General features: G+C 41.5%; 2 protein-coding genes across 2 annotated transcripts in view; both read right to left on the bottom strand.

Annotated features, from left to right (window-relative positions):
* Window positions 1-3,237: 3,237 nt before the first annotated feature.
* Window positions 3,238-18,937, bottom strand: LOC103512007 (histone-lysine N-methyltransferase trr-like). The gene is made up of 10 exons (XM_026825606.1): window positions 18,790-18,937; window positions 17,275-17,514; window positions 16,233-16,523; window positions 14,451-14,860; window positions 13,292-13,540; window positions 8,955-9,246; window positions 8,104-8,423; window positions 7,646-7,762; window positions 4,947-5,129; window positions 3,238-3,643 (listed from the first exon to the last, which is right to left on the bottom strand). The coding sequence occupies exons 3-10, from the start codon at window positions 16,405-16,407 to the stop codon at window positions 3,551-3,553; spliced, it is 1,839 nt and encodes a 612-aa protein (XP_026681407.1). The 5' UTR covers window positions 16,408-16,523; window positions 17,275-17,514; window positions 18,790-18,937; the 3' UTR covers window positions 3,238-3,550.
* Window positions 17,267-19,160, bottom strand: part of LOC103512006 — a 17,282-nt gene continuing 15,388 nt past the window's right edge. Inside the window, exons 14-16 of the mRNA XM_026825602.1 lie at window positions 18,790-19,024; window positions 17,915-17,995; window positions 17,267-17,514 (exon numbers count right to left, since the gene is read on the bottom strand). Coding sequence (XP_026681403.1) covers window positions 17,267-17,514; window positions 17,915-17,995; window positions 18,790-19,024 — 564 coding nt within the window. The remainder of the gene's footprint in view (window positions 17,515-17,914; window positions 17,996-18,789; window positions 19,025-19,160) is intronic.

Genomic DNA, 19,160 nt, shown 5'->3' with positions numbered 1-19,160 from the left:
AAAAAAATGTTAAAATAAGAATTGCATCCGTATTATTTATTTCTAACCCTTTTCACCAAAAGTTCATTAGTCACCAAGACCACAATCCGAGTTTAAGGGCCACATTTATGAACGAAAGTTTAAGGGCCATATTTATGAACGCACCAAAAGTTCATTAGTCACCAAGACCACAATCCGAGTTTAAGGGCCATATTTATGAACAAAAGTTCAAGGGGGCCATATTTATGAACACAGGTTTAAGGGCAATATTTATGAACAAAAGTTCCACCAAAAGTTCATTAGTCACCAAGACCACAATCCGAGTTTAAGGGCCATATTTATGAACAAAAGTTCAAGGGCCATATTTATGAACAAAAGTTCAAGGGCTATGTTTATGAACACAGGTTTAAGGGCAATATTTATGAACAAAAGTTCAAGGGCTATATATTTATGAAGAAAAGGGCTATATTTATGAACAAAATACTGTCTTTCAAGCTGCACTGAAGCAATTCTAACCATCTGATTGGCTAAAATTTAGTCTGTCTTGAAAGCGAGATCTTCTGTTCATAAAATGGGGTGTTATTCTTAGATTGGTTGATTTCAATATTTTCAGCCCAGAAAAAATAACTTTAACTGTCAATTTTCACATTTGTAAACAAACTCTTTTTTTAGCCAATCAAATTGCTTAATCCAAGAGTGTTAAACCAAGTAGTTCAAGGGCCATATTTATGAACACAGGTTTAAGGGCAATATTTATGAACAAAAGTTCAAGGGCTATATATTTATGAACAAAATACTGTCTTTCAAGCTGCACTGAAGCAATTCTAAACATCTGATTGGCTAAAATTTAGTCTGTCTTGAAAGCGAGATCTTCTGTTCATAAAATGGGGTGTTATTCTTGGGTTGGTTGATTTCAATATTTTTAGCCCAGAAAAAATGACTTTAACTGTCAATTTTCACATTTGTAAACAACATCAAGGGCTATATTTATGAACAAAATACTGTCTTTCAAGCTGCACTGAAGCAATTCTAACCATCTGATTGGCTAAAATTTAGTCTGTCTTCGTGCGCCTAGATCTTCTGTTCATAAAATGGGGTGTTATTCTTGGATTGGTTGATTTCAATATTTTTGGCCCAGAAAAAAATGACTTTAACTGTCAATTTTCACATTTGTAAACAACATCTTTTTAGCCAATCAAATTGCTTAATCCAAGAGCGTTAAACCAAGTTTAAATTCACATTGTGGTCCCGACCATCAAACGCCTCTATTCATACCCGTTTTAACCTAAAACTTACAACTATTAAAATTTCATCTTCTTTTCTTTTTACATTAGACTAAACAAACACCAAAAACACAACCAACACGAAATAAATCTAAAAACAAATTTGAAGGGAAAAAACTAATAGAGCCATATTTCATTGTCCTTGGAAAAAAAAACAAAGTTACTGTCGCGTCTTTGGACCATACCGGGATGGCATACCAAATTTCATCGCTCTACGACGAACCGTTCTTGAGATATTTTGAATACAAAACACCTAACGCGGCGCGGGTTCGATTCTCGCCCCGGGAATAACTTTATCCCGGTACAATAATAAAACATGGCTTTTTATTGCCTTGTCGGAGGGTTCAACTAAAAGCAAGGGTTTCAATGTTTTGACACTAAAAACTGACCATCGAAAATTTGACCCGATTACATTACTTTCCTTCCTATAGGATAAGGAAAGTAAAAATTAATCTAGAGTTTAGTATTATACTAAGGCGATCAAAAGGAAGATACTAAAGTGAGCGTAATAATTAAAAAGATAAATGGTGGATTTCATCAATGACTTAATAATGAAAGAGTCCACTAATGGGAGAATTTTTAATGAACCAAAAAGGATTTTTTAATGGTTTTTAAAAACCTCTCTATTTTCGGATCATTAAAAACTCCTTTTTGGATTATCAAAAACTCCTTTTTGGATGAATCAAAATTCTCTCATTAGTGAAATCTCTCATTAAGTCATTGGTGAAATCAACTATAAAAATGTAATAGTATTTCTAATCTCTCTAGGTCTACAGTGTTCAAAGATAGATAGACTGTAGACCTGGTGATTAGTATCATCAGGTAGTATGAACATAGCAATACACTTATCTAAAACGAAAGCCGAATAGTTATAAATATTAGGAAGCTCACAATTTGAGAAATATATCAATGAGTTGTTCAGAGGTAAACATTTTATATCCTTAAATATGTATCTTGTATAATCAAGGGGTCCCATTGCATGAATGACAATGAAGAGCCCTGTGTTCAAGATAAATCATAAAAAATTGGATTATCAAAAACTCCTTTTTGGATGATTCAAAATTCTCCCATTAGTGAAATCTCTCATTAAGTCATTGGTGAAATCAACTATAAAAATGTAATATTATTTCTAATCTCTCAAGTCTACAGTGTTCAAAGATAGAAAGACTGTAGACCTGGTGATTAGTATCATCAGGTAGTATGAACATAGCAATACACTTATCTAAAACGAAAGCAGAATAGTTATACATATTAGGAAGCTCACAATTTGAGAAATTATATCAATGAGTTGTTCAGAGGTAAACATTTTATATCTTTTTTTTTTTCAAATAAGGCGCCTTAACATTTTAATGAATGTCGTTCGCGCCGTTTTTATATCCTTAAATAATTATGTATGTTGTATAATTAAGGGGTCCCATTGCATGAATGACAATGAAGAGCCCTATGTTCAAGATAAATCATAAAAAAAACTTTAAATAGTGGCTTTATGCACTGAGACCCAAGTCCATTAACCCGTTAGCAACCGAATGGTCTGATATAGCAAAAATGTTTGAGTGTTATAGTAATGTAAAGTCCCTCTTGGGAAATTACTCGCTAGGCTGCTAACAGGTCAAAATATTGGTAGAAGTTGTCGTCAAAAGAAAAAGTAATGTCTAGATTTAGTTGTCAAAAATTCTGCTCCTAGGAAATGCTCCTTCTAAAGGTTTCAACCTATGGAGGAGATAAGCGAAATCCCTCATATTTCCGGGAAAATCCAGGAATTCTAGGGTAAGCTAGGTTGTGTCCACAGAGAGTAAAATACTGGAATGGAATATAGCAAAGTCCTAGAATTGAAATAAATTCTGGGTCGAAAAATCCTGGAATTGGCTAAATCCTGGGTCTTCAAGGCCTTGAATTGGTTAAATTCTGGATCCCTAAGTCCTCGAGCGAAATCCCTCATATTTCCGGGAAAATCCAGGAATTCTAGGGTAAGCTAGGTTGTGTCCACAGAGAGTAAAATACTGGAATGGAATTTAGCAAAGTCCTGGAATCGAATAAATTCTGGGTCGAAAAATCCTGGAATTGGCTAAATCCTGGGTCTTCAAGTCCTTGAATTGGTTAAATTCTGGATCCTTAAGTCCTCGAATTGGTTAAATCCTGGATCGTCAAGTCCTCGAATTGGTTAAATCCTGGATGGGGAAATCCCGGAATCAATATTGAATTCTGGCTCCGTGTGATTTTCGTAGAGCTTGATTGTTTCCACCACCAGAGCGCATGAATAACCTCCCCAGGAGTTCATTCTCCGGGGTTTAGTTCATCCACTTGCGACAGTTAGGGGCGCCACAGCAGCACGGGATCTTGTGTTGATCATCCTCGATGTCAAACTGGTAGTCGTACGCCAGCTGTGGACAGTGAACATGCAAGGGGTTAATTGGAATCAAATTGGATAGCTTAGCTGTGGACAGTGAACATGCAAGGGGTTAATTGGAATCAAATTGGATACCATTTATATAACCCTTGACTGGTGTGGTGAGGTCTGTTAGAAAGTTAGCATTAGAACCCACAAATCTGTTGGACCTCACGGAAATCATTTTTTAGAAAGACTGTAGACCTGGTGATTAGTATCATCAGGTAGTATGAACATAGCAATACACTTATCTAAAACGAAAGCCGAATAGTTATACATATTAGGAAGCTCACAATTTGAGAAATATATCAATGAGTTGTTCAGAGGTAAACATTTTATATCCTTAAATATGTATGTTGTACAATCAAGGGGTCCCATTGCATAAATGACATTGAAGAGCCCTATGTTCTAGATAAATCATATAAAAAAAAACTTTAAATAGTGGCTTTATGCACTGAGACCCAAGTCCATTAACCCGTTAGCAGCCGAGGGGTCTGATATAGCAAAAATGTTTGAGTGTTATAGTAATGTAAAGTCCCTCTTGGGAAATTACTCGCTAGGCTGCTAACAGGTCAAAATATTGGTAGTAGTTGTCAAAAGAAAAAGTAATGTCTAGATTTAGTTGTCAAAAATTCTGCTCCTGGGAAATGCTCCTTCTAAAGGTTTCAACCTATGGAGGAGATAAGCGAAATCCCTCATATTTCCGGGAAAATCCAGGAATTCTAGGGTAAGCTAGGTTGTGTCCACAGAGAGTAAAATACTGGAATGGAATATAGCAAAGTCCTAGAATCGAATAAATTCTGGGTCGAAAAATCCTGGAATTGGTTAAATCCTGGATTTTCAAGTCCTTGAATTGGTTAAATTCTGGATCCTTAAGTCCTCGAATTGGTTAAATCCTGGGTCGTTACGTCTCGGAATTGGTTAAATCCTGGATCGTCAAGTCCTCGAATTGGTTAAATCCTGGATGGCCCTTTTTTTTATCCCTTTTTTCAAAAAATTTATTAAAAAAAAAAAAAAAAAAAAAAAAAAAAAAAAAAAAATTGTATGTCTGACTGTCAAGCTGATAGACCTGTTTTTGTCCTGTCTTTTGAGGAGAAAACGGCTCGACCGATTTGGATGAAATTTTTTATGGTTGTTAAGAAGAGTACTGAGGGTGACATAGTCTACTCAAATTTGTCACATTCCATCCTGATTCAAAATGGCGGCGCTTCAAAGTCATGGCTTTTATGCCGCGCTGATCCCGTACAAAGGACGGGTCAACCACTAGTAATAACTAAAATGAAATCCCCCGCTCTTACCTCTTCCCCTCGGTTGATCTTCCGCTTGGCGAAGATAATGATGCGAAGTTCCCGATCCACTTCGACTGTTTCCGTGACGCAGTTCGGGTTGCACGAGTGATTGATGTAGCGCGCCAGACCCCCGCAGAGCGTCGCGTCGACGACGCGGTCCTCGTCCAGGCGAAACATGTAGATGCCGCGGTTCTGTGGCCATACGAACAGACAAGGGTTAAATATATTCCTACTCCTATGTACTCTTTCTTGGAGAAGGGGTTAATTTTTTTTTAATTATTTTTTTATTTTATTTATTTAAAGAGGTTTGATAGAAGAAGATGGAGGGGATTGTAACAAATGGGGTCTTATCATCCCAAAATCGAAGAGAGAAGGAAACAAGATACGATAAGTAAAAGTCAGTAAATTCCGATAGCGAACTGTATCTGTATAGGACAAAGTTCCCCGGGCAGGCCGCTTTTAAGGCAGGCGTGCTAACTTTCGAGCTAACTAGACCCGCTATTATCTCATTTATTTGTGTTACACTGTTACATACAAGACGAAATAATCCGAAGCTAGAATAATAAAAATAATAGTGCTTATTTATTACAGTGAACATGCAAGGGGTTAATTGGAATCAATTTGGATAGCTTAGCTGTGGACATTGAACATGCAAGGGGTTAATTGGAATCAAATAGGATACCATTTATATAACCCTTGACTGGTGTGGTGAGGTCTGTTAGATGTTAGAAGGTTAGCATTAGAACCCACAAATCTGTTGGACCTCACAGAAATCATTTTCGTCTGAAAAAAATCTCATTTGACATCCTAGGATTGGAATCTATATGAATAAAATTGTAGATTTGTCCGTATATAGCTTAGAATCCTGATTTTTTTGGTTACTCTTACGCCTTATGCATCCACGATTCCAAAAATTGCATAAAAAAAAAAAAAAAAAATTGTCTGTATGTCTGATTGTCAAGCTGATAGACCTGTTTTTGTCCTGTCTTTTGAGGAGAAAACGGCTCGACCGATTTGGATGAAATTTTTTATGGTTGTTAAGAAGAGTACTGAGGGTGACATAGTCTACTCAAATTTGTCACATTCCATCCTGATTCAAAATGGCGGCGCTTCAAAGTCATGGCTCTTATGCCACGCTGATCCCGTACAAAGGACGGGTCAACCACTAGTAATACATACAATGAAACTCCCCCGCTCTTACCTCTTCCCCTCGGTTGATCTTCCGCTTGGCGAAGATAATGATGCGAAGTTCCCGATCCACTTCGACTGTTTCCGTAACGCAGTTCGGGTTGCACGAGTGATTGATGTAGCGCGCCAGACCCCCGCAGAGCGTCGCGGGCAGAGCCCGCCCCCGCCCCGGCTGACTTGTCCGATTTGAGCTTCTTGCTTGGCGGTTCACCTGGAATAAAGAAAAAGGATTTTTTTTTAGAGCTTTCATAAAAGAACTGTAACCTGTAACTGCCAAGATCCTATCGTCTCGTAAGCGAAGAGAAGGAAGACAAGATAGCAGTTAAAATTCCGGGATAGGATAGAAGGAAGGAAGACAGGATGGGAGAAAGCCAGCCGTTCCGAGAACGAACCTTATCTGTTTAGAACAAATCAAAATCAAATTATTTGTGATAAAGCAGAGCTTTTGCACAATTTTGGGGATGATCACAGCATTACTAAGTGCCTTCTTAGGAATTAATGTCCATATTTCAATAATCTTTTTACACTGGTAATGCTGTCATAGGTCTACACTATTAGAGGAGCTACTCAATAGAGCAGTTGCAAATGGGTATAATTTATAAATAAATGGTCGATTTCTATGTGAAAAGTTGGGAAAAATCCAAATATGAGGTCTCCGAAATAATAACTAACTGTAAAAGGTCGAAAATTCAATTTTTATTTTCCGTCAGAGTCCCTGAACTCTGACGTCAGACTTCAGGAGATGCGCACAAACATGAATTGCGCAGAAGTGCATGCGCACAAACAGATTAATGTGTTGCCTACGAGGGAGCTTTGCTCGGGATAATGTGTTGCCTACGAGGGAGGAGTGTCGCGTCGACGACGCGGTCCTCGTCCAGGCGAAACATGTAGATGCCGCGGTTCTGTGGCCATACGAACAGACAAGGGTTAAATGTATTCCTACTCCTATGTACTCTTTCTTGGAGAAGGGGTTAATTTTTTGAACCAATAATTTATTTATTTATTTAAAGAGGTTTGATAGAAGAAGATAGAGGTCATTGTAACAAATGGGGTCTCATCATCCCAAAATCGAAGCGAGAAGGAAACAGGATACGATAGGTAAAAGTCAGTAAATTCCGATAGCGAACTGTTTCTGTATAGGATAAAGTTCCCCGGGCAGCCCGCTTTTAAGGCAGGCGTGCTAATTTCCGAGCTAACTAGACTCGCTATTATCTCATTTCTTTGTGTTACACTGTTACATACAAGACGAAAGCTAGAATGTAAAAAAAAAAAAAAACTCCGGAAGTCGAACTCAGAATTGTGTATATGCCTCGGTGGTGTAGTGGTCTAGGCGCTCGACTGGTAAACAGGAGGGCCCGGGTTCAATCCCAGCCGAGGTATGGACTTTTATCCTCAATATAATTTGAGAATTTGACTACAATAATAGTAGTAGCCTACTGCTGGAGTAAAGGGACTTTTTAGTCCTATGCGAGCAGTATAAATAAGCACTATTATTATTATATCTGAACTCAATCTCTTACCTTGGCTTCATACTGTTTCTCTCTGAAGTCGGATAGTTCAGATCGGATTATTTCTCCAATATATTCTATCACCATCGTATGCCGTTCTATGTCTCGAGCAGCGTACAGCCCCAGACCCTGAGAAATGAAGAGGCAAAATAGTACCCGTTAGTATCATTAGATGATTATTTTTCATTTGTGACAAAGCAGAATTTTCACAACTTTTGAGGATATCACAGCATTACTGAGTGCCTGTTTGTGAGTCTGGCTGGGGGGGGTCTTTAAACAGGGAGCATACCAGCCTGAAATTTCCCTCACTAAAGAATTGGCAAAGGTTGAGAGCGATGGGCATCCACTAACAAAATTTTGTAGCTAAAACTAAAAGTCAGCCCAAAGCAATCTCCCTAGTTAGGGCTGATTGAAAGGAAACCGTCTGAACACGGGAAGAGGCGAAATAAAAGAAGATTCATTGTTCATACCTGTATCTTAGAGCGGGCAAGGTACACATTATTGCGCCACTCCTGCTTCATCTTTTTATACTGCGAGGATTTGGAATGCACGAAATGTTTCGAATACGGACAGGTCGCATCACCACTCAGTATGGAAGACTGGGACTGGGTCAGCACGGGGCGCGCAATACAGGAGTTGGTGCGCTGGGTGTGTGCGCGTGGTTTGAAGTGGTGCGCAGTTTTCTGGCGCGGTTCCGAGCGTGCGCAACCGGACGGATTGATGGCGAGCGGAAGCTCGAACAGGGGGTTGCGCCCGAACTTGAACTTGTAGTCTGGTAGAGATTCGATACCTGGGGAATGAGAAGAAATATATATTTAGTCATAAAAATATGCTCAACCTTAGTGGTACTGGTTAGGAAAGTGGACTCTGGATCTGGAGCTCGAACGTCAAGAGTTCGAAGCACGGGTTGCGCCCGAACTTGAACTTGTAGTCTGGTAGAGATTCGATACCTGGGGAATGAGAAGAAATATATATTTAGTCATAAAAATATGATCAACCTTGGTGGTACTGGTTAGGAAAGTGGACTCTGGATCTGGAGTTTGGAGTTCGAACGTCGAGTTCGAAGCATCACCCGGCCTATATTAACACGAAAGAGTTTCAAGGTTCATCAGAATTCTAACATTGCGAAATTCAATTTACATAAATGTAAAGTTACGAAATCAATGGAAGGAAAACCAAATAACAAAGACAGCAAAAAAAAAAAATAAAAAATAAATAAAAAAACATGATTGCTGTTGCTGTGATTTCAACCACGTTCTTATGTTCACCAAACTACCGTTTCGACAATTTTTGCCGGTTATAGGTAACTACCCATTCTTACCAGGTAAACTCTCCAGCACTCGAACTATAGCCGGCTCGTTCAGCCCAAACAAATCCTCGCCGGATATGAACTTGGGAAACATCTGAATGTTGCCGTGCGCGCGCCGCAGCGCCGCCAAGGGCTCGAGTATGCGCGTCCACACGGCGCGCGCACTCGAGTCGCGCAACTCGAGGTCGTCCTGACCGTTCTCCTGTACTAGGACACGGAACTCGGGGCGTCCGGCAACCTCGTGAATAGAACACACGTAGCGGCAACGCTTGTTACTCACACGCATGCTCCAGTAGAACCGCACCTGAGGGAATACAAGGGGAGGACGGGGATTTAGTTACGGCAACGCTTGTTACTCACACGCATGCTCCAGTAGAACCGCACCTGAGGGAATACAATGGGAGGACGGGGATTTAGTTAGTTGAAATAGATCAGTTGCGCTTACTTGGGGTGATGTTTCAAAGTCATAGAACAGGAAAAATGAGGACCAACGGAATTTTTCTTTTTCTTCTACGACTTCTAGATCCCGAGATAAATCGATTTCAAAAATATCGGTAAATCGTAAACTTTGACGTCACGGCATAGGCGATGACGTCAGAATTCACGACTCCCGCGGCAACGCTTGTTACTCACACGCATGCTCCAGTAGAACCGCACCTGAGGGAATACAATGGGAGGACGGGGATTTAGTTAGTTGAAATTGAGGGGGTTATCTCAAATGGGGACTAATAATATGAAGTGATAGAAATAGAAAAAGAAAGAACAAAAGTTGTATCTTGAGAAAAATTGTGAGTTTTTTCTTCCTTAAGCTTTCCCTCCTACGAAAATGACGAATATTTAGTTCAACATTAATTTGATGTGACGTTCAAACCTCACAGTTTATAAGGAAAGGTTTCGGCCTTACACAATATCCTGAATTTGGCTGATGAGAAAATGAGGCAAATTGTAGGTAGGTAAATATTAGACTCTCTCAAGAGGTAAAAAAAAAAAAAAAAAAAAAAAATGAAATTTGGTACAAAAAAAGTCTGAACATAAAAAAGATCCAATAATTAAATTAAACTCTGTTCGGAATTAAGTTTGCCAACGACTCAATTGAATTCAATCTTCTGTACGTACCCTTGTCCTACGATAGGAATGATCTCACGGTGGAACGATTGATTACTTATGGAGCTTCAAAAGTTATCAATAAGTCTTCAAAGACCACCATTCGGGACTTTTCAGTCCTATGCGAGCAGTATAAATAAGCACTATTATTATTATATCTGAACTCAATCTCTTACCTTGGCTTCATACTGTTTCTCTCTGAAGTCGGATAGTTCAGATCGGATTATTTCTCCAATATATTCTATCACCATCGTATGCCGTTCTATGTCTCGAGCAGCGTACAGCCCCAGACCCTGAGAAATGAAGAGGCAAAATAGTACCCGTTAGTATCATTAGATGATTATTTTTCATTTGTGACAAAGCAGAATTTTCACAACTTTTGAGGATATCACAGCATTACTGAGTGCCTGTTTGTGAGTCTGGCTGGGGGGGTCTTTAAACAGGGAGCATACCAGCCTGAAATTTCCCTCACTAGAGAATTAGCAAAGGTTGAGTGCAATGGGCATCCACTAGTAAAATTTTCTAGCTAAAACTAAAAGTCAGCCCAAAGCAATCTCCCTAGTTAGGGCTGATTGAAAGGAAACCGTCTGAACACGGGAAGAGGCGAAATAGAAGATTCATTGTTCATACCTGTATCTTAGAGCGGGCAAGGTACACATTGCCCCAGACCCTGAGAAATGAAGAGGCAAAATAGTACCCGTTAGTATCATTAGATGATTATTTTTCATTTGTGACAAAGCAGAATTTTCCCAACTTTTGAGGATATCACAGCATTACTGAGTGCCTGTTTGTGAGTCTGGCTGGGGGGGGTCTTTAAACAGGGAGCATACCAGCCTGAAATTTCCCTCACTAAAGAATTGGCAAAGGTTGAGTGCGATGGGCATCCACTAGTAAAATTTTGTAGCTAAACTAAAAGTCAGCCCAAAGCAATCTCCCTAATTAGGGCTGATTGAAAGGAAACCGTCTGAACACGGGAAAAGGCGAAATAAAAGAAAAGAAAATGCATTACTGAGTGCCTGTTTGTGAGTCTGGCTGGGGGGGTCTTTAAACAGGGAGCATACCAGCCTGAAATTTCCCTCACTAGAGAATTGGCAAAGGTTGAGTGCGATGGGCATCCACTAGTAAAATTTTGTAGCTAAAATTAAAAGTCAGCCCAAAGCAATCTCCCTAGTTAGGGCTGATTGAGAGGAAACCGTCTGAACACGGGAAAAGGCGAAATAAAAGAAGATTCATTGTTCATACCTGTATCTTAGAGCGGGCAAGGTACACATTATTCCTTACCACTTTGTAGCCGATCGGATAGATATAGTCGGGTGTATGAAAGTTGTCCAGCTGATGAGGCAACAGTTGACCCACATTGAGAAAGATGAGACCGCCTACTCTCAACAGATAGGAGTATACTTACCACTTTGTAGCCGATCGGATAGATATAGTCGGGTGTATGAAAGTTGTCCAGCTGATGAGGCAACAGTTGACCCACATTGAGAAAGATGAGACCGCCTACTCTCAACAGATAGGAGTATACTTACCACTTTGTAGCCGATCGGATAGATATAGTCGGGTGTATGAAAGTTGTCCAGCTGATGAGGCAACAGTTGACCCACATTGAGAAAGATGAGACCGCCTACTCTCAACAGATAGGAGTATACTTACCACTTTGTAGCCGATCGGATAGATATAGTCGGGTGTATGAAAGTTGTCCAGCTGATGAGGCAACAGTTGACCCACATTGAGAAAGATGAGACCGCCTACTCTCAACAGATAGGAGTATACTTACCACTTTGTAGCCGATCGGATAGATATAGTCGGGTGTATGAAAGTTGTCCAGCTGATGAGGCAACAGTTGACCCACATTGAGAAAGATGAGACCGCCTACTCTCAACAGATAGGAGTATACTTACCACTTTGTAGCCGATCGGATAGATATAGTCGGGTGTATGAAAGTTGTCCAGCTGATGAGGCAACAGTTGACCCACATTGAGAAAGATGAGACCGCCTACTCTCAACAGATAGGAGTATACTTACCACTTTGTAGCCGATCGGATAGATATAGTCGGGTGTATGAAAGTTGTCCAGCTGATGAGGCAACAGTTGACCCACATTGAGAAAGATGAGACCGCCTACTCTCAACAGATAGGAGTATACTTACCACTTTGTAGCCGATCGGATAGATATAGTCGGGTGTATGAAAGTTGTCCAGCTGATGAGGCAACAGTTGACCCACATTGAGAAAGATGAGACCGCCTACTCTCAACAGATAGGAGTATACTTACCACTTTGTAGCCGATCGGATAGATATAGTCGGGTGTATGAAAGTTGTCCAGCTGATGAGGCAACAGTTGACCCACATTGAGAAAGATGAGACCGCCTACTCTCAACAGATAGGAGTGTTCGGTTAGGTGCATAATGGATGCTACTTGGCGGTTTTCATCTCTGTTGATATAGACACGGCGATATACGGCCAGAGTTGTGAGCTCGTTGTCCTTCTCCGACTTGGGGGCGTGGTTCTTACAGGACACTTTCTGTAAACGAGAGAAGGAAAGAGTATCAGCATTGAGGATGTAGAAGCAATTTTGAAAATAATAGTGCTTATTTAATACTACTCAAAAATATGACTTAAAGAGTGTCTTTGCAATACCAGTACTACTATTACTGAAATCAATTTCTCACTGCTGGAATTGAACGCACGCCCTCACGAATACCAGGAAAGCATCTTGACCATTTTGAGTTTTCAATGTAGTACCAAACCGAGGGATGAAAGGGAGGCTGCAAAATTGACAATCAACTTAGAAAAAGACCTAACGACTGTGCATTGATATTTGTGCAATGTGCACTTTAACAGCTCTTGTATTCTAGGGACACAGTGCCTCGCCCACACTCGATACTTGATCCCCTTCAGCGATCGCTTCGGGGCGTCTTCGCTTCCCGAGCCGCGCGAACTTTCGTCGTCTGAATCGAGTAGCATGTCGGGCGGGAGATCGGTGCTCAGCCCGCCGAGAGCTAGCTTGTGTTTGGAGTCGGCAGAGCCCAAATTGACACAAAAATGCGATTTTTAGAGTAAATTTCCTTTAAAAAGTTAAAAAAAAAAAATGAAATTTGGTGCAAAAAAGTCTGAACATAAGAAAGATCCAATAATTAAATACGGCGCGAACGACGTATGAAAGTTGTCCATCTGATGAGGCAACAGTTGACCCACATTGAGAAAGATGAGACCGCCTACTCTCAACAGATAGGAGTATACTTACCACTTTGTAGCCGATCGGATAGATATAGTCGGGTGTATGAAAGTTGTCCAGCTGATGAGGCAACAGTTGACCCACATTGAGAAAGATGAGACCGCCTACTCTCAACAGATAGGAGTGTTCGGTTAGGTGCATAATGGATGCTACTTGGCGGTTTTCATCTCTGTTGATATAGACACGGCGATATACGGCCAGAGTTGTGAGCTCGTTGTCCTTCTCCGACTTGGGGGCGTGGTTCTTACAGGACACTTTCTGTAAACGAGAGAAGGAAAGAGTATCAGCATTGAGGATGTAGAAGCAATTTTGAAAATAATAGTGCTTATTTAATGAGCTCGTTGTCCTTCTCCGACTTGGGGGCGTGGTTCTTACAGGACACTTTCTGTAAACGAGAGAAGGAAAGAGTATCAGCATTGAGTATGTAGAAGCAATTTTGAAAATAATAGTGCTTATTTAATACTACGCCAGAGTTGTGAGCTCGTTGTCCTTCTCCGACTTGGGGGCGTGGTTCTTACAGGACACTTTCTGTAAACGAGAGAAGGAAAGAGTATTAGCATTGAGTATGTAGAAGCAATTTTGAAAATAATAGTGCTTATTAATTACTACTCAAAAATATGACTTAAAGAGTGTCTTTGCAATACCAGTACTACTATTACTGAAATCAATTTCTCACTGCTGGAATTGAACGCACGCCCTCACGAATACCAGGAAGGCATCTTGACCATTTTGAGTTTTCAATGTAGTGCCAAACCCAGGGATGAAAGGGAGGCTGCAAAATTGACAATCAACTTAGAAAAAGACCTAACGACTGTGCATTGATATTAATTTGTGCAATGTGCACTTTAACAGCTCTTGTATTCTCAACAACAACACTACTCAAAATTATGACTTAAAGAGTGTCTTTGCAATACCAGTACTACTATTACTGAAATCAATATCTCACTGCTGGAATTGAACGCACGCCCTCACGAATACCAGGAAGACATCTTGACCATTTTGAGTTTTCAATATAGTACCAAACCAAGGGATGAAAGGGAGGCTGCATAATTGACAATCAACTTAGAAAAAGACCTGACGACTATGCATTGATACTTGTGCATTGTGCACTTTGAAAGCTCTTGTATTCTACTTCTACCCCAACTATTCTATTATGTACAAAACTTACCTTGTTCTTATAGAAGACCCACTCGTCTCGTATCGCACACGGCAGATGACACAGGAGGTTACACCGATGATTGAAATCACAGCGTAGCGAAGCGCCGCGCTTGTTACAGAACGAACACACCGACTTTTCCGCCGTCGCCTTGTCTACCGGCACGGGCGGCCCAAGCCCAGCTGCAACCCCAGGGGCGGCAAACTCCAGGGCTTTTTCGACGTTCATAAGGGCGCCGCTGACTGTCTCGTAGACCCCAGGGTCGGCAACATTTGACCAGAGGGCGCAGTTGAGATGTACCCATTTGTCCACGTCGTAGTTAAGGAGCCGCGAGGGCCCGTCTGCTACTCCGTCCCCTACCTGGCCACACAGGAGACAGGCCCGGCTGTCGTCCGGGATCTTCGGGGGCATCACGGTGATACCTGTGGGAGAGGGGATAACAGAGGATTAGTAAAAAATGCGACATCGATATCTGAATTTTTCATTTCCTTGTTTAAAAATGTGAATGTTCTATCGCCGAAACAACTGCTACATTAGGCTCCTCTGGTCTGTGCCAGGAGACAGGCCCGGCTGTCGTCCGGGATCTTCGGGGGCATCACGGTGATACCTGTGGGAGAGGGGATAACAGAGGATTAGTAAAAATGCGACATCGATATCTGAATTTTTCATTTCCTTGTGTAAAAATGTGAATGTTCTATCGCCGAAACAACTGCAACATTAGACTCCTCCTCTAGTCAGCTTCCCCGTACGCCAGCTGTGGACAGTGAACATGCAAGGGGTTAATTGGAATCAAATTGGATACCATTTATATAACCCTTGACTGGTGTGGTGAAGTCTGTTAGAAAGTTAGCATTAGAACCCACAAATCTGTTGGACCTCACAGAAATCATTTTCCAGGGTCGGCAACATTTGACCAGAGGGCGCAGTTGAGATGTACCCATTTGTCCACGTCGTAGTTAAGGAGCCGCGAGGGCCCGTCTGCGACTCCGTCCCCTACCTGGCCACACAGGAGACAGGCCCGGCTGTCGTCCGGGATCTTGGGGGGCATCACGGTGATACCTGTGGGAGAGGGGATAACAGAGGATTAGTAAAAATGCCACATCGATATCTGAATTTTTCATTTCCTTGTGTAAAAATGTGAATGTTCTATCGCCGAAACAACTGCTACATTAGACTCCTCTGGTCTGTGTCGTATCATTCTCATCCCGTAGTATGCCTCTCATCAGACGGGCAAGAAGAAGCAAAATACCCAACACAGATATAGGTGTTGGATCATCACGAGAATACCAGAAAATATCACATTGAAACCTTTGCAATCGAAATACGACTCATTCTCATCCCGTAGTATGCCTCTCATCAGACGGGCAAGAAGAAGCAAAATACCCAACACAGATATAGGTGTTGGATCATCACGAGAGCACCAGAAAATATCACATTGAAACCTTTGCAATCGAAATACGAGTGCAAATTTTTCAGTCAAATCTGGGAATCGAACCCGGGACCTTCTGCATTGCAAGCCCTAGGATAACCATGCCCAAAGAAACCACAAAAGAGATCAATATTCTTTTCAGATCGAAGAGAGGGCAAAAAGCTTTTCCTTGGTTCTAATAAAAATGGGCCTCTCACCAAATTTTTCAGTCAAATCTGGGAATCGAACCCGGGACCTTCTGCATTGCAAGCCCTAGGATAACCATGCCCAAAGAAACCACAAAAGTGAGATTAATATTCTTTTCAGATCGAAGAGAGGGCAAAAAGCTTTTCCTTGGTTCTAATATTCGGAAAACAGCCTCTTACCCATTCGAAATAGCATCTCCATCATTTCCTTATCCGTCGAACGCTTGTACTTCTTGGCGGGCGGGGGGACACAGTGACTCGCCCACACTCGATACTTGATCCCCTTTAGCGATCGCTTCGGGGCGTCTTCGCTTCCCGAGCCGCGCGAACTTTCATCGTCTGAATCGAGTAGCATGTCGGGCGGGAGATCGGTGCTCAGCCCGCCTAGAGCTAGCTTGTGTTTGGGGTCGGCAGAGCCCGCCCCCGCCCCGGCTGACTTGTCCGATTTGAGCTTCTTGCTTGGCGGTTCACCTGGAATAAAAAAAAGGATTTTTTTAGAGCTTTCATAAAAGAACTGTAACTGCCAAGATCCTATCGTTCCGTAAGCAAAGAGAAGGAAGACAAGATAGCAGTTAAAATTCCGGGATAGGATAGAAGGAAGGAAGACAGGATGGGAGAAAGCCAGCCGTTCCGAGAGCGAACCCTATCTGTTTAGAACAAATCAAAATCAAATTATTAGTGATAAAGCAGAGCTATTGCACAATTTTGGGGATAATCACAGCATGGTATTTTTTAAATCGATTTATCTCGGGATCTAGAAGTCGTAGAAGAAAAAGAAAAATTCCGTTGGTTCTCATTTTTCTTGCTCTATAACTTTGAAACATCACCCAAGTAAGCACAACTGATCTATTGTCCTCACGAGGCTGAGTGCAACCCGAACTCCGAGCACAGAGCCGAAATCTTAGGAATTAATGTCCATATTTCAATAATCTTTTTACACTGGTAATGCTGTCATAGGTCTACTCTATATATAAGACCTTGTTTAGAATGCGGGAGTAAAGGGACTTTTCAGTCTCATTCTGGCAGTATAAACAAGGTATATTCTATTCTATTCTATTAGAGGAGCTACTCAATTGTCCTCACCAGGCTGAGTGCAACCCGAACTCCGAGCACAGTGCCGAAAAAACCGACCACACCAGGAATCGAACCCGGGACCTCCTGAATGCAAATAATAATAATAATAATAAACACACACACAGTCCAAAAATTAATCTCTACTCACCCAAATGATCCACCACTGAGTTAACTTTATCCTGACCGGTGGCGGAGGGTGGCAGATGGTGCAGGGCAAGCTGTGTGTAACAATGCGAGGAACAGAAGTAGAACCACTCGCTCCCGTCTTCCTTCGCGAGTAGCGGTAGATCCGCGGCTGATTTCCTAATAGGGTTGTGTAGTACGATGACGTCACAGTGACGACAGAACTTGGCCTCCCCGTTGAGAATGCTCTGGATGTTGACCGGCACTGAAATAAAATTATTATTAATCGTATAGGTATGTTAAATTTGCATCAAAAGAGGACAAAAATAAGTACAATACAACGATAGAACAAATGAAATACATAGTTGATATTAACTAACTAAACATTGAGATCTAATTGGTTAATGTTGAGTTAACCAACTGAAATAGGAGAACAGGGATGTTGGAATGTTAGGGATATCTTCGCTGTTGTTCATTTCCAGAGGACCCTGCATAATAATAGACTCTTGAGTGGAAGGTAATCACAAGGCGAGGTTAACGCCGGAGGCGTTCTCTACCACCTAACCCTTAGAGCTCCATTAGTATGTGGTCAAATTATCAAATAAATGAGGATAAAATTCCATGCCTCGTCTGGGATCGAACCCACGCCCGCCTGTTTACCAGGCGAACGTTGTGTAGTACGATGACGTCACAGTGACGACAGAACTTGGCCTCCCCGTTGAGAATGCTCTGGATGTTGACCGGCACTGAAATAAAATAATTATTATTATTAATCGTATGGTATGTTAAATTTGCATCAAGAGAGGACAAAAATAAGTACAATACAAAGGCAGAACAAATGAAATACATAGTTGATATTAACTAACTAAAAATTGAGATCTAATTGGTTAATGTTGAGTTAACCAACTGAAATATGAGAACAGGGATGTTGGAATGTTAGGGATATCTTCGCTCTTGTTCATTTCCAGAGGACCCTGCATAATAATAAACTCTTGAGTGGAAGGTAATCACAAGGCGAGGTTAACGCCGGAGGCGTTCTCTACCACCTAACCCTTCGAGCTCCATTAGTATGTGGTCAAATTATCAAATAAATGAGGATAAAATTCCATGCCTCGGCTGGGATCGAACCCACGCCCTCCTGTTTACCAGGCGAGTGTCTTGACCACTGCGCCATCATCTGCAAAACCTAACGCAATACAACACCAGAAGCACATAGTCTGAAATATTTTAACGGGTTACTTTCTGGTTTCTCGTGTTGACCGGCACCTAAACGGTAAGTATATCCTGTAGTATGCCTCTTCCATTTCATGAGAGACATTTAATTTTATCATCTGCAAAACCTAACGCAATACAACACCAGAAGCACATAGTCTGAAATATTTTAACGGGTTACTTTCTGGTTTCTCGTGTTGACCCGGCACCTAAACGGTAAGTACATATATCGTGTAGTATGCCTCTTCTATTTCATGAGAGACATACTACAGGATGGACATTGGACATGCTACGACACAAACCACACGACTCTATTTTTCCAACCTACCTCCCTCCTTCCCATCCTTGCTCTTGTTCCTATACAGGCCGAGCTTGGCGCTCGGCGGCACCACATGGGGCCGATGCTCGCTCACTTTGAACTGGGCCGGGGGTCGTATGTTGAGCAGCTCGCTTAGTTTGGCCAGGGTAGACGTCACATCTTGGGCCATATCCGAGCACACAGTTAGGGTGATGAATACGTTGGCTGTCAACTCCGGAGTTTGGGTGAACCATTGGTTTTCAAACTCGCGAGTCAACCGAGGGTGTTAGAAACCGGCCCTTAAACGGTAAGTATATCCTGTAGTATGCCTCTTCCATTTCATGAGAGACATACTACAGGATGGACATTGGACATGCTACGACACAGACCACACGACTCTA

Source organism: Diaphorina citri, unplaced genomic scaffold, assembly GCF_000475195.1.
Source record: "Diaphorina citri unplaced genomic scaffold, Diaci psyllid genome assembly version 1.1 scaffold780, whole genome shotgun sequence".
Classification (NCBI taxonomy): domain Eukaryota; kingdom Metazoa; phylum Arthropoda; class Insecta; order Hemiptera; family Psyllidae; genus Diaphorina; species Diaphorina citri.
The sequence above is the reverse complement of the archived record's forward strand: the minus strand, read 5'-3'. Positions and strand labels throughout refer to the sequence as shown.

Bases quoted from the DNA above. Each gene is read 5' to 3' on its own strand.
- LOC103512007 (XM_026825606.1), bottom strand. From the start codon at position 16,407: ATGCTACTCGATTCAGACGATGAAAGTTCGCGCGGCTCGGGAAGCGAA. The intron at 8,424-8,954 runs GTAAGAATGGGT...CTCATTCCCCAG, and splicing joins AGTGCTGGAGAGTTTACCTG to GTATCGAATCTCTACCAGAC. The intron at 5,130-7,645 runs GTAAGAGATTGA...GTATGGCCACAG, and splicing joins AGAAACAGTATGAAGCCAAG to AACCGCGGCATCTACATGTT.